This window comes from Vombatus ursinus, unplaced genomic scaffold (genome assembly GCF_900497805.2).
Source record: "Vombatus ursinus unplaced genomic scaffold, bare-nosed wombat genome assembly UNPS02015066.1, whole genome shotgun sequence".
Classification (NCBI taxonomy): domain Eukaryota; kingdom Metazoa; phylum Chordata; class Mammalia; order Diprotodontia; family Vombatidae; genus Vombatus; species Vombatus ursinus.
In genome coordinates, this window is record NW_020954844.1 from 8,310,918 (window position 1) to 8,322,511 (window position 11,594).

At 53.0% G+C, this 11,594-nt stretch overlaps 2 protein-coding genes across 2 annotated transcripts; both read right to left on the bottom strand.

Moving 5' to 3' along the window:
- Window positions 1–1,276: 1,276 nt before the first annotated feature.
- Window positions 1,277–5,340, bottom strand: LOC114031117 (endogenous retrovirus group S71 member 1 Env polyprotein-like). Its single transcript, XM_027846134.1, has 2 exons — window positions 3,752–5,340; window positions 1,277–1,481 (listed from the first exon to the last, which is right to left on the bottom strand). Exons 1-2 carry the CDS (start codon window positions 5,338–5,340, stop codon window positions 1,277–1,279), a joined length of 1,794 nt encoding a protein of 597 aa, XP_027701935.1.
- A 9-nt stretch (window positions 5,341–5,349) lies between these two features.
- Window positions 5,350–11,249, bottom strand: LOC114031121. Its single transcript, XM_027846137.1, is given in 2 exon segments — window positions 5,350–7,813; window positions 7,816–11,249. Coding segments are annotated over 2 exon segments (4,497 nt in total). The 5' UTR covers window positions 9,869–11,249; the 3' UTR covers window positions 5,350–5,369.
- Between the last annotated feature and the right edge of the window lie 345 nt (window positions 11,250–11,594).

Here is an 11,594-nt window from a genome sequence, read left to right on the forward strand (position 1 = left end):
TCCTTCCTACAGTGGGGCGCTCAGAACAAAGCACTCCGCTCCAGATGTAGCCTGACCAGGACCAAGGACAGCAGGACCCTCAGATCCGGGGCCCTGTGCCTCCAAATGCAGCCTTAGTAAAAAGCATTCATTTCTTGATGCTCTATCACACCACTGAGTCATACCAAGTTGGTAGGCCACTAAATCTCCGGATCTGCTGGGGGCATGTCTTCTGCTTCCCTTGTCTCCTCCCAGTGTCCAGCGTGGAGGGCACTCAGTATGGGACAGGATGCAGAACCCTGGGACAGACCTGGAAGCATAAGGTCTATCCCTCTGACATTTCACGAGAAGTGCTGGAGCAGCTCTGAGATGCTGGGAGGAAACTCTGGAAGGTACTGGCTCCCTGGAATGACTGGGATCCTTGAGAGGAAAAATCTCCCTCATTTCCTTTTCTTCCCCAAAACAGGTTTCCAGAGCCAAATTATTTCAAAGTTTCGCTCTCTGTCCTTCTTCCCAGAAGGCCAAGATTCCCAGCACTGAAAGAGTTCAAAGAAACAGAAACTATCCCTGCCCCTGAGATGATGACCAAATGGGCAGAAGTGTAACCGACCTGGGGAGGGGGACTGAAAGGGTAGTGCTAAGCTGACCCCCGGGTCATCCATCCGACTGCCTCCAGTCTGGCGTCTTTTTGGGGACAAGTGACCCTCTACTGTTTTCAGAGATGGCCTCCAAGAGAAGAGACGTGATGTAGGAGAGAATGAGAAGGGAACTTACGCCTTTCTCTCCACAGAATCTGCAGGGCCTGACTATCCAGGGCCCTGGGCCACTGCTCATCCAAAGCACCCACAAGATTAGTTTGCTCCCCTTTCCGTAACTATTCAGGTGGGTTTCTCCCTTGGAGATCAAAGCATAGACTCCCTCTCCCCCACCAAAGTCCCAGGCAGACAGCAGAAATTAACCCCAGCCCAGGGGTGCCTCGGGCCCCTGGCCCCTGTTCCTACCCGACTAAGGACTTGGAAACAGCACATTAGAGGCACAAACCATATCAGATTGGGAGTCTGAGGGCCTGGGCTCGAATCCCACTTTAGCCATTCAGCGCCTATTCTGCCTTGGGAGTCTCTTAATTTCTCTGGGCCTCAGCGTCCTCATCTGTAAAATAAGGAGAGTGGCCCATATGGCATCTGGAATCGTTTCTATGAGAAGGGCCAGAAGAGGGTTAGCCTGAACGAAGGTGCCCCATTGCCCTGTGGTGAATGTGCCTCTAAGAACCAGGTCCTCAGGACCTCTGTGTATACTGTCATGGCATTCGGTCTTCTCCAAGACCAAGGTTCCCAGGTTCTTGGCAGCTGACATTGGGCTGGCGTGAGCCTGGGGCAGGGACAGAGATTCTCTGGCAATGCCCACCGTGGGAGCAGAAGCAAGCCAAGCTTTTGGGGGAACTCCCAAGGCCTTGAGTAGCCACTACCAGGACAAACTGTATCTTTGAGCTGCTCCCCAGGGAGCTGAGGGGTTTGGCACAGCCAGGAAAGCAGGTGAGAGGTTTCAGGATGGGTGCTGTGGGAGGACCTTTCTACATCTAAACACCATAAACCAAGATCAGAGGTTTAGGGCTGGAAGGGCCCTTAGAAGCCCTTTGATCCGACCTCATTTTACATATGAGAAAAATGCAGCCAGGGGAGGTTAAGTGATTTACCCAAGATCACACAGATACTAAGTGGCAAAACTGAGAAGGCAAACTGAGAAGTCTCCCAAGGTCAGGGTCCCTTCTCAGAAGTGAGCAGGTGGGCTCTCCTCCCCATACATGGCTCCCCTCCAGAGCACCCCGGCACCAAGGGGAAGAAGCCACTTTTCCTCACAGCCTCCCCAACTCAGCCTCATCCCTCTTCTTTCATGTCATGTGGGTGATCTCACAAGGGCAAGAAACTACACCAAGACCCTCTTCCCCTGGGAGTGGTGGGAGAAGGGTGTCCTCAGCTGTGTGGTTGGGGCAGATGCAGAGACCTGAAATGAGGCATCACGGTATGGTAGAAAGAGCATTAGATCTTAAACATGATTAATCCGAGGACCAAGTTTCAACCCTCGGCTCTGCTACCTCCAGCACTGTGCCCCTGGACAAAACATGAGCCCAGTTTCCACCTCTGTAACATGAGGGGCTAAGACTAAATCTTGACTTTCTTCCCTAGGTCATAAAAGGGGTCTCTAAGTGGGGTAGCCCCTTCCCAAAAGGTAGAGAGATAATACTCCCCTTCCCTCCCTCTCTCCTCCCCCTCCAGGAAACTACCAACAGAGCCAGGCATTCCCACAATGCTAGGAGAGCCCCAGACTAGGAGGGACTGCCCTCCCAGCCTGGGCTGGGCTGGGGATTTTCCATCCCTGTTCCCCATGCTCTGTCGGTCTGCCTGCTCCTGAGTCACCACCCTGGCTGGAAAGGAATAGGGCAGTGGGGGTAGGGGAAGACAAAGGAACATAGACAGAGTTCTCCCACTCAGAGGTTCTTCTCAGGAGAGGGGCATGGTGTGGGGGCCACAGTCCCAAGATGCCACTTGACAAGTCTCCCACCCACCCCACCAGACAATCTACATTGAACCACTGTGGTCCACGCACAAGCCCCTAGCTGCTCCATGCCGGGATATTGGAGCCTGGACACTGGGCATTGGGATCCATCCCACGGGACCACGCTGCCCCCTGGTGGTAGCCAATGCCACCAGCCCAGAGAGTGAAGCATTGATAGTTTGGATTCCTTTTCCAGGGGCTCCATGACAACTCAAGGGTCCGATTGGGTTGGGTTACTGGGCAATACGGGTGTGATCCAGATGAAATGAAACTGAGTAGGGACTGACCCCAGAACTTTAGATGGTATACATAGTGGACAGAAGATGAGGAGACGCTGATGATATTTATACAGCACTTATTATATGCCAGGCACTATGCTGTGTTTACAATTATCTCATTTGATCCCCACAACAACCCTGGAATGGAGGTGCTATTATTATCCTCATTTTATAGATACGCAAACTGAGGCAAACAGAGGTTAAGTGACTTGCCAGAGATTACATAGCTAGTAAATGTCAAAAACCAGATTTGAACTCATTTTGATCTGGTGCTTTATCCAATGAGCCACACAGCTGCTGGATTCAGAGTCAAGAAAACCTGGGTTCAAATCCTACTTGTCTCGTGTGTGACCCTGGATAAGTCACTTGACCAATCTAGCCCTCAATTTCCTCATCTTTAAAAAAAGAGGGTTGTATGAGATGGTCTCTGAAATGGACGCGCCGAGAGTAACCAGACACACGCCAAATTAGAAAATAGAGAGCATTTACTGGAGCCGGCCGGCGACTGTCCCCTGGATGCAATCCTAGGAGAGCAGTCCCAAGCAAGGGAAATAACAAAACTTTATACCCAGCAGTTTACAGTTGTGGATTTAGCAATCCTTTGAGGTAGAGCAGTTTACAATTGTGATTAGCGATCCTTTGAAGTAGAAACTGAGGAGGTTAGGCTAGGGGGTTGTTTTTTGTGACAACTTAGTCCACTTCACTCCCCCCTTTTCACGGATGAAAAGAGTCAGACGGGGGACTCATCAGAGTCCAGAGGAGCATAGGATTGACGCAGGACAAACAACTGGAGTGCTTGCACTCGTTTCTGGACATAGCGGGTGATGCATTTTATGAAACAAGGGGCCACGAGTAACCCAAGGAGGAGAAGGGCCAGAGGGCCCACCACTCCGGAGAGTAGGGTGGTTAGTCAGGGGGACCAATTATACAGGGTCTGATACCAAGAAGACCCCGTTGCCCGTGCGCGGTCCCTCCCATCTAACCGCTGCCTAAAGGCTTGCAAGGACTCCCGAATAACTCCAGACCAATTGGCGTAGAAACAGCAGGTTTCTCCCAATGCCATGCATAAGCCTCCCTGTTTGAGGAACAGTAGGTCCAAGCCTCGGCGGTTCTGGAGAACCACTTCGGCCAGAGAGTCTAGGGAAGTCTCAAGGTGTGAGACTAGCTCTTCCAAGGAGCGTAGGTCCCTATCTACCTGTGCACTCAAGGCACCGTAGTTGGCTTTCCCCTGTATCAGGGCTGAGGCCCCAACAGCAGCGGAGCTGGCCACTCCGAGTCCCACCAATATGGGAACCAAGAAAGGTACAGCCCTCCTGGAGCGAGTTAGGCCAATATGCTCAGCTGCCCCTTCCTCTGAGTAGACATATACCTGAGGAAAGACACGCACCACTACACAGAGCTCGGTCGGGTTGAGGAAACGAATGTCCTGTATGCAGGTGGTGAGTCCTCTGGTACAAGCGAACCATACTCCAGGTGGGGCGGTTAACAGGAGGTCAGAGCTTTTGGATGTGGGGGAAATAAGAATGACTGAAGTGCACGTAGCATTGAACGGGGAGGACCGCAGCGGGTAGTCAGGCCCGAGCAAACACATTCCTTTGACCTGGACATCGTCTAGGGTAAGTCTAGGCTTGTCTGGGTTACAGCGGGCAGGTATGGCAGAGGGTCGTTTGGACTTACTTAAAGACAACTTTCCCACAGAGGTGATGTTGAGTTCGATAGCAATTCCTACGAAATAGGGGGGGGCTGGATTCAGACACAGCCAACAGGAGATGGTTATGTTTGGATCAGACAAATTTAGGAATGAGTGGACAGCAGAGAGTGTATCAAAAATGGGGGAACCTAGGTTAGTGAGGGTCTCTGGATTTTCGGGAGCCTCTGGTACCAGGTCCCTAACAGATGGTGGGGCGAGAGTCAACATGGCTTGTGGGTTAAGGATGGGATTCGGTCCTATGGAGAGTGTACGGGTGGAAACTGCGATTTTCTGAATGGTAAAAAGGACCCCGTTATCCCATCCAGTCATGTATAACCTCAAACCCCAAGAATGTCCGAGATTCCAAGAGTCATCAGTGTCCTGCTTGACTGTTAGAATCATAGGGTTACATTTCCCAGGCCAGCAGGAGGCGGGGAGGGGGCTTTGTCTCTCCAGGGTGATTAGGGGGTCCCGGCCACCCCTAGGAATCCACCTGGCCACAGTCTCACAACCCCATTCTGCGCAGTGAAAGTGATTACTACCCTGACAGGAAGGATTCCCCGTGGCCGGACAAACATAGAATTCAATACTTCTGATTCTCACTTCCCCTACCCCGGGTGTGGTTGGAGTGGTGGGAAAAGTGGGGCAGTATCCCCATCCCCCAGCGATAGGGTCCCGCATAGCCCGGTTTTGATTCCATCCTGGTCCCAAGAGGGCACAGAGGTCAAACCTGAAAGTGGGGGCTCCGTAACTGGTGAGAGCTTGGATGGTGGTCCCATCGTTGGTTCGGGAGAGAATCCACCTGGATGGGGTAGGGCTATAGGGGTCACCCAAAGTCATCTCACAAGCAAAAAGAAAGAGAAGAAGAGTCAAGTTCTGGAGAGTCGAAGCTTTAGGTCGGACACTGCTTCTGCTGTCCAGGCGGTGGAGTTGGGCTCTGGGGCCTTCTTGATGTGTGACCGATGTATCCATGCCTTGCGGCCGGCAACCTTGACGGCAGAGGGGTTGCAGAGGATAATTTGATACGGGCCCGTCCACCGTGGTTCCAGGGCTGGTCCAGCTGGAAGCTTGCGAGTGAGGACCCAGTCTCCCAGTGACAGGGCGTCCAATGAAGTTGCAGGGGCTGGTTCTTTCCCCGCAGCTTTCAGGACCGAGCGCACAGCGTTCTGGACCTCACGCAAAGCCTGGAAGGACTTAAGAAGAGTCGGATTAGTGAAATCTGGGGCTGGAATAGCTGCAGATACTCTTGGAATAATAGGAGGAGGGGCTCCATAGAGGATCTCGTATGGAGATAAAGAGAGGGTTGAGAAATTGGGAGTACACCGGGCCCGGAGGAGGGCGAAGGGAAGGAGACTGACCCAGCTATCGCCAGTTTCTATTTTAAGTTTAGCAATGTGTTCCTTTAGAGTTCTATTCATCCTCTCTACCTGCCCTGAACTTTGAGGCCTATATGCACAGTGCAATTTCCATTTCAATCCCAGCATCTTTGATAGGCTTTGAATTGTTGCAGATACAAATGCTGGGCCGTTGTCAGAGCCTATCGAGGCCGGCAGGCCAAATCTAGGAATAAGTTCAAAGAACAGCTTTTTGGCCACTACGGTTGCAGTTTCAGTTTTGACTGGAAATGCTTCTGGCCATCCAGAAAATGTGTCCACGAATACAAGGAGAAAATGGTACCCTCCCAACCCAGTTCCCATGTCAGTAAAGTCTACTTCCCAATGGTCGCCAGGAAATGTTCCTTGTGGTCTATCAGTTGGTATCCTTGATTGTGATCGTGGGTTGACTTTGGCACATGCAAGGCACCTTCTTGCGGCTTCCTCGGCCGCCTGCTTCATCCCAGGGCTGTAGAAGTGTCGGCTCACCAGGTCGTAAAGCCGGGTTCCGCCTAAGTGGGTAAGGCTATGAAGAGTCATCAACAGGGGTAGCAACAGTGCCTTGGGCAGAATTAGCAAGCCATTTGGGTGTCTTCTCCATCCCCCCTTTTCAGGGGTGCCATCCGGATCACTGGATTGATAAGATGGTTGGACAGGCAGCATCCCCTCAGGTTCCACGACCATAGCGGGTATCAAGGGCTTGCAGGCAGCCGCTCGGGCAGCCTTATCCGCTGCTGCGTTCCCTAGAGACTGGGGGTCAGTTCCACGGGTGTGAGCAGGAACATGAATTACCGCCACCTCCTTGGGAAGCCAGACAGCATCCAGCAGTTCCTGGATCTGACTCTTGTTCCTAATCTCCTTTCCCGCCGAGGTTAACAGTCCCCGTTGGAGATATACATATCCATGGATATGAACAGTGGCAAAGGCATAGCGGCTATCTGTGTAAATATTTACTCGCCTCCCTGCAGAGAGTCTAAGGGCTTGAGTTAAGGCAATGAGTTCAGCACGTTGAGCAGATGTGCCAGGGGGTAGAGTGGTCTCCCAGAGGGTCTCAACCGGAGTGACCACGGCTGCACCCGCCCTACGGATCCCCTCCTGAACAAAACTGCTGCCGTCCGTGAAGAGCACTAGGTCGGGGTTTGTTAAAGGAACATCAGTAAGTCCAGGGCAGGACGTGTGGATGGAGTCCAGTGTGTCCAGGCAATCATGTATAGGGGAGGAAGGAGGGGAGTCAGGGAGCAGGGTGGCCGGGTTGAGTGTGACCGGAGGAGCGAAGGAGATGCGCGCGGGATCTAGGAGTAAGGATTGGTAATGAGTCAGGCGTGAATTTGAGATCCATCTTGTCGGCGGGGAATGTAAAAGCTGTTCCAGATGATGTGATGCTGAAATCTCAAGAGGCTGCCCGAAAGTGAGCTTTGCGGCTTCCCTAACCAAGACGGCAACGGCCGCCACAGTTCGCAGGCAAGAGGGCCACCCGGAAGCCACAGGGTCCAGCTGCTTGGAGAGATAGGCAACAGGACGATTCCAGGGCCCCAGGGGCTGGGTCAGAACCCCTTTGGCCACAGCTCGAGACTCAGACACATAGAGGCGGAAGGGCTTAGACAGGTCTGGCAGGGAGAGGGCAGGCGTGCTGGACAGCGCCTTTCGGAGCTTGTCGAATGCTTCCTGCTGCCGTGGTCCCCAAACAAATTGGGTGGGTTCACCAGTTAGGGCCTCATATAGGGGTTTGGCAACCTCGGCAAACCCCAAGATCCAGAGGCGACAGTATCCAGCCATCCCCAGGAATTCCCGGAGCCCGCGGCGGTCCCTCGGGGCGGGCATGCCCAAAATGGCAGCTACACGCCCCCGAGACAGTAACCTTTGACCAGAACGAAGGGTGAAACCCAAGTAAACAATGGATTGAGAGCACAGTTGTGCTTTCTTTCCAGAGATACGGTACCGGAAGCTTCAAGCAGCTGGAGAAGGTGGAGAGTTGCATCTTTGCATATTGCCTCAGAGGAAGTAGCTAACAAAAGGTCATCAACATACTGGAGGAGAGTGACCTCCGGATACGAGACCCGGAAGGCGGCCAGGTCGGAGGCCAGAGCTGAGCCAAAAAGTGTAGAGGAGTTCTTAAAACCTTGGGGAAGCCGGGTCCAGGTGAGCTGAGAGGATGTCCCAGTGTTAGGATCTGTCCAAGTAAAAGCGAATATAGGTTGGCTTACTGGTGCCAAGGGAATGGAAAAGAAAGCATCCTTCAGGTCCAAAACAGTATACCAAGTCCGAGCAGGGTCCAGGGAAGACAGCAACGTGTACGGGTTTGGCACAGTAGGATGTACAGTTTCCACCCGGGCGTTGACTTCTCGTAGATCCTGGACAGGACGGAAGTCTCCAGACCCGGGCTTGCGAACTGGAAGTAGGGGGGTGTTCCACGAGCTCTGGCAGGGTCGTAGAATGCCTGCCGCCAAGAGTCGATCGATGTGAGGCTTGATGCCCAAAAGGGCAGCTCGAGTCAACGGGTATTGTTGGACATGCGCAGGGGTTGCTGTGGACGAGAGCTGGACCACCACTGGGGGCTGGTGTCCTGCTAGACCAAACAGGTTGGTCTCAGCCCAGACTCCAGGAACCAAGCCTTTGAAATGGTTCAACAGAGTTAGGGAAGTAGGGGTGGAGGTGGTCGAGGGGCGGTCTGGGGAAAACGTTAGGGGGAGGAGGCGAGACTCCTCTGACAACGGGCAGGTGAGAACAAGTTGTGGCAGGTTAAACCCGAGAGTGGGGTTAGGTCCCTTAAAGGAAATGATAGCCTGAAGCTTGTGTAGGAGATCTCGGCCAAGCAAGGGGTAAGGGCAATCAGGCATTACTAGAAAAGAATAGGAGACTAGGCCCTTCCCTAACCAGACTTCCCGAGAAGTGGTGAGGGGTACAGACTGTTTTCATCCAGTAGCTCCCTGGACCTGCACAGTGGATGATGAGAGGGAGCCCAGTGGGGATTTCAGGACCGATGCCGCAGCTCCAGAGTCGACTAGGAATGAGACAGGTTGACCCCCAACACTGAGAGTAACCCTCGGCTCCAGGGGGTCAAGAGTCACAACGGACTTTGAGCCGGGGCACCCCTAGTCTGTATTCAAAGTCAATAACGGCTCTGCCTTCTCTTTCAGCCCGCGATTAGGGCACTCAGATTTCCAATGACCCATGGCTTTGCAGTAAGCACACTGGTCCCGAGGTAAAGGAGGCCTTCCCAAGCCTTTACCCTTATAGGAGCGCCCAGCGTTTGGCCCCTCCCGCCTTCCTTTCCACCCTTGCTTCTGAGCCTCCCCTGGAACCTGTGCTAAAGCTGCCACTACCGCCCTTGCGACCGTGCGAGTTTGCTTGTCTTGAGTCTCTTCACGATAGTCAAACACCCGCTTGGCCACTTCCATGAGTTCAGTCAGATTTTTACCCTCAAAACCTTCAAGTTTCTGTAGCTTCCGATGGATGTCCGGAGCTGAATTGGCTACGAAATCAATTACGATGGCTCTCCGGTTATTGGGATCCTCTGGGTCGATAGGGGTGTAGGTTCGATATGCCTCGTAGAGGCGCTCTAAGTATGCAGCTGGGGACTCGTTCTTGCCCTGTCTAACCTCACTGACTTTGGACATATTAGTTGGCTTCCGTGCTGCTGCCCGTAACCCTCCCAGCAACAACTGGCGATACCTGTCCAGTGCTTCCCTACCGCGATCAGTGTTGGGGTCCCAGTCGGGCCGGTTCTCAGGGAAGATGTGGTTGCGGCGCCCCGGGTCAGTAGAGGGATGTCCATCTGGGTCCAGAACTCCCTTCCTGGCTTCTAAAAGAATCCTGTCACGCTCCTCGGTTGTGAAAAGAACCCGGAGGAGTTGCTGGCAGTCATCCCAAGTGGGCTGATGAGTATAAAAGACAGTCTCTAGGAGGGAGATTAGGCTCTGGGGCTTATCAGAGAAGGATGGGTTTTGCTGTTTCCAATTGTACAAATCACTGGTGGAGAAGGGAACATATACCATGAACGGTCTCCCTGATCTCTGGGAGGGGAAGGAACTTGCCGCAGGGGAAACACTGACACAGTGGAATCTGGGGTCAAACTAGAATTAGAAGGGCCATAAGGAGCACCTGCTCGAGTATGGGGTGGACTTATCAAAGGAGGGGCTGAGGGGCTCAGAGACCCTGAGGTTGGGTACGGGGGTGGATCTGAAACCTGGGACTGGGAGTACTCGGCTGGATCTAGGGGGTCAGAATCAGGGGGTGGTAAGACAGGAGAAAGCTGTGTGACGACCTTAGGACTTTCGGGAGGCTTGCGGCTAAAGGTCGTCTTTGATTCCGTTCCTGGTCTTAGTTTTGAAAGGGCCTGGACCTGTAGTGGTCCCGAAGGGGGTTTGAAATCAATCCAGGCGGTGATATAGGGGACCTGATCGGGGTGGCCAGGTATACCATAGACAATTCCCCTTACCCGGCCGGCCACCGAGGGTACCCCCCGGGGGCCAGCCTACCTCGAAGGTGGGCCATTCCTGTTGGCAAAGGAGAGCTAATTTCTTTTTAGTAACCTGAAACCCATAACCTTCTGCTATACGCCGATATTGTTTGAAGTCCTGTAAGACAATAAAGAGAGGGGAGCCTGGCTTAGGGCTCGAGGGTCTTTGTCCCATGGTGGATTAAGGACTGAGAAAGAAAAGAGTAACAAATAGACGTGCTCACGTAAGCAAGGACCAAACACGGACACAGGGAAGACACAGTCAATACAGGGTAGAGGGGAATCAAACTGCCTCAATTCCGAACGACCTGGACAATGAGACAGGAATTTACACCCCCCCCCTCACGGAACAAATAGTAGATAGACGCACACACACAGTCGACACAAAAACGGGAAAAAGACACAGTCAAAACCCTGGATGCTCCTGACACAGTAGCGGAGAACAAACCCGTCTCAGTTCCGAACAACCTGGAGAATGAGGCAGGAAGTCTTTCTCCCCCACCCCGCCACGGAGCGCACAGTGGACACACACACACACACAGTGACATCAGCGCCAGACAGACACAATCAGACAGGCAGGACTCTCACACGGCGTCCCGTGGAGGTCAGTAAGGGCGTTGCAGCTGCGTCCAGCCTGGCCACTTACTTCAGAAGAGTACTCACCAGAACAGACAGATTACAGATTGCTCTATGCCCAATTGAGGATTTGTGGTCCGGGCAGCCTGGTGCGCACGGGCTATCTCAGCGTTCGGGGCCAGGGAACGTCTTCCTGGTGGCCACCCCCTGGACGGTGAGAAGCCTGGCCTTCCAGAGATGCCCGTGTCTGGTGCCCAGAGGGCGATCTCAGTGGGACCTCCAAATGAAATGGACAGGCCGAGAGTAACCAGACACACGCCAAATTAGAAAATAGAGAGCATTTACTGGAGCCGGCCGGCGACTGTCCCCTGGATGCAATCCTAGGAGAGCAGTCCCAAGCAAGGGAAATAACAAAACTTTATACCCAGTAGTTTACAGTTGTGGATTTAGCAATCCTTTGAGGTAGAGCAGTTTACAATTGTGATTAGCGATCCTTTGAAGTAGAAACTGAGGAGGTTAGGCTAGGGGGTTGTTTTTTGTGACAACTTAGTCCACTTCAGTCTCTAAGGGTCCTTCCAACTCTAGATCTGATTCTTACCTCAGCTCCGTAACCCTGGGTAAGTCACTTAGCATCATCACTGAGTCTGTTTCCTCATCATTCGACAAAGTATATATCAAGTGCCTAC

What these genes read in the sequence shown, in the direction of transcription:
- LOC114031117 (XM_027846134.1), bottom strand. Translation starts at nt 5,340, where the DNA reads ATGACTTTGGGTGACCCCTATAGCCCTACCCCATCCAGGTGGATTCTC. An exon ending in CGGGCAACGGGGTCTTCTTG is followed by an intron (nt 1,482 to 3,751) that starts GTATCAGACCCT and finishes CAAACCCCTCAG; the next exon opens with CTCCCTGGGGAGCAGCTCAA.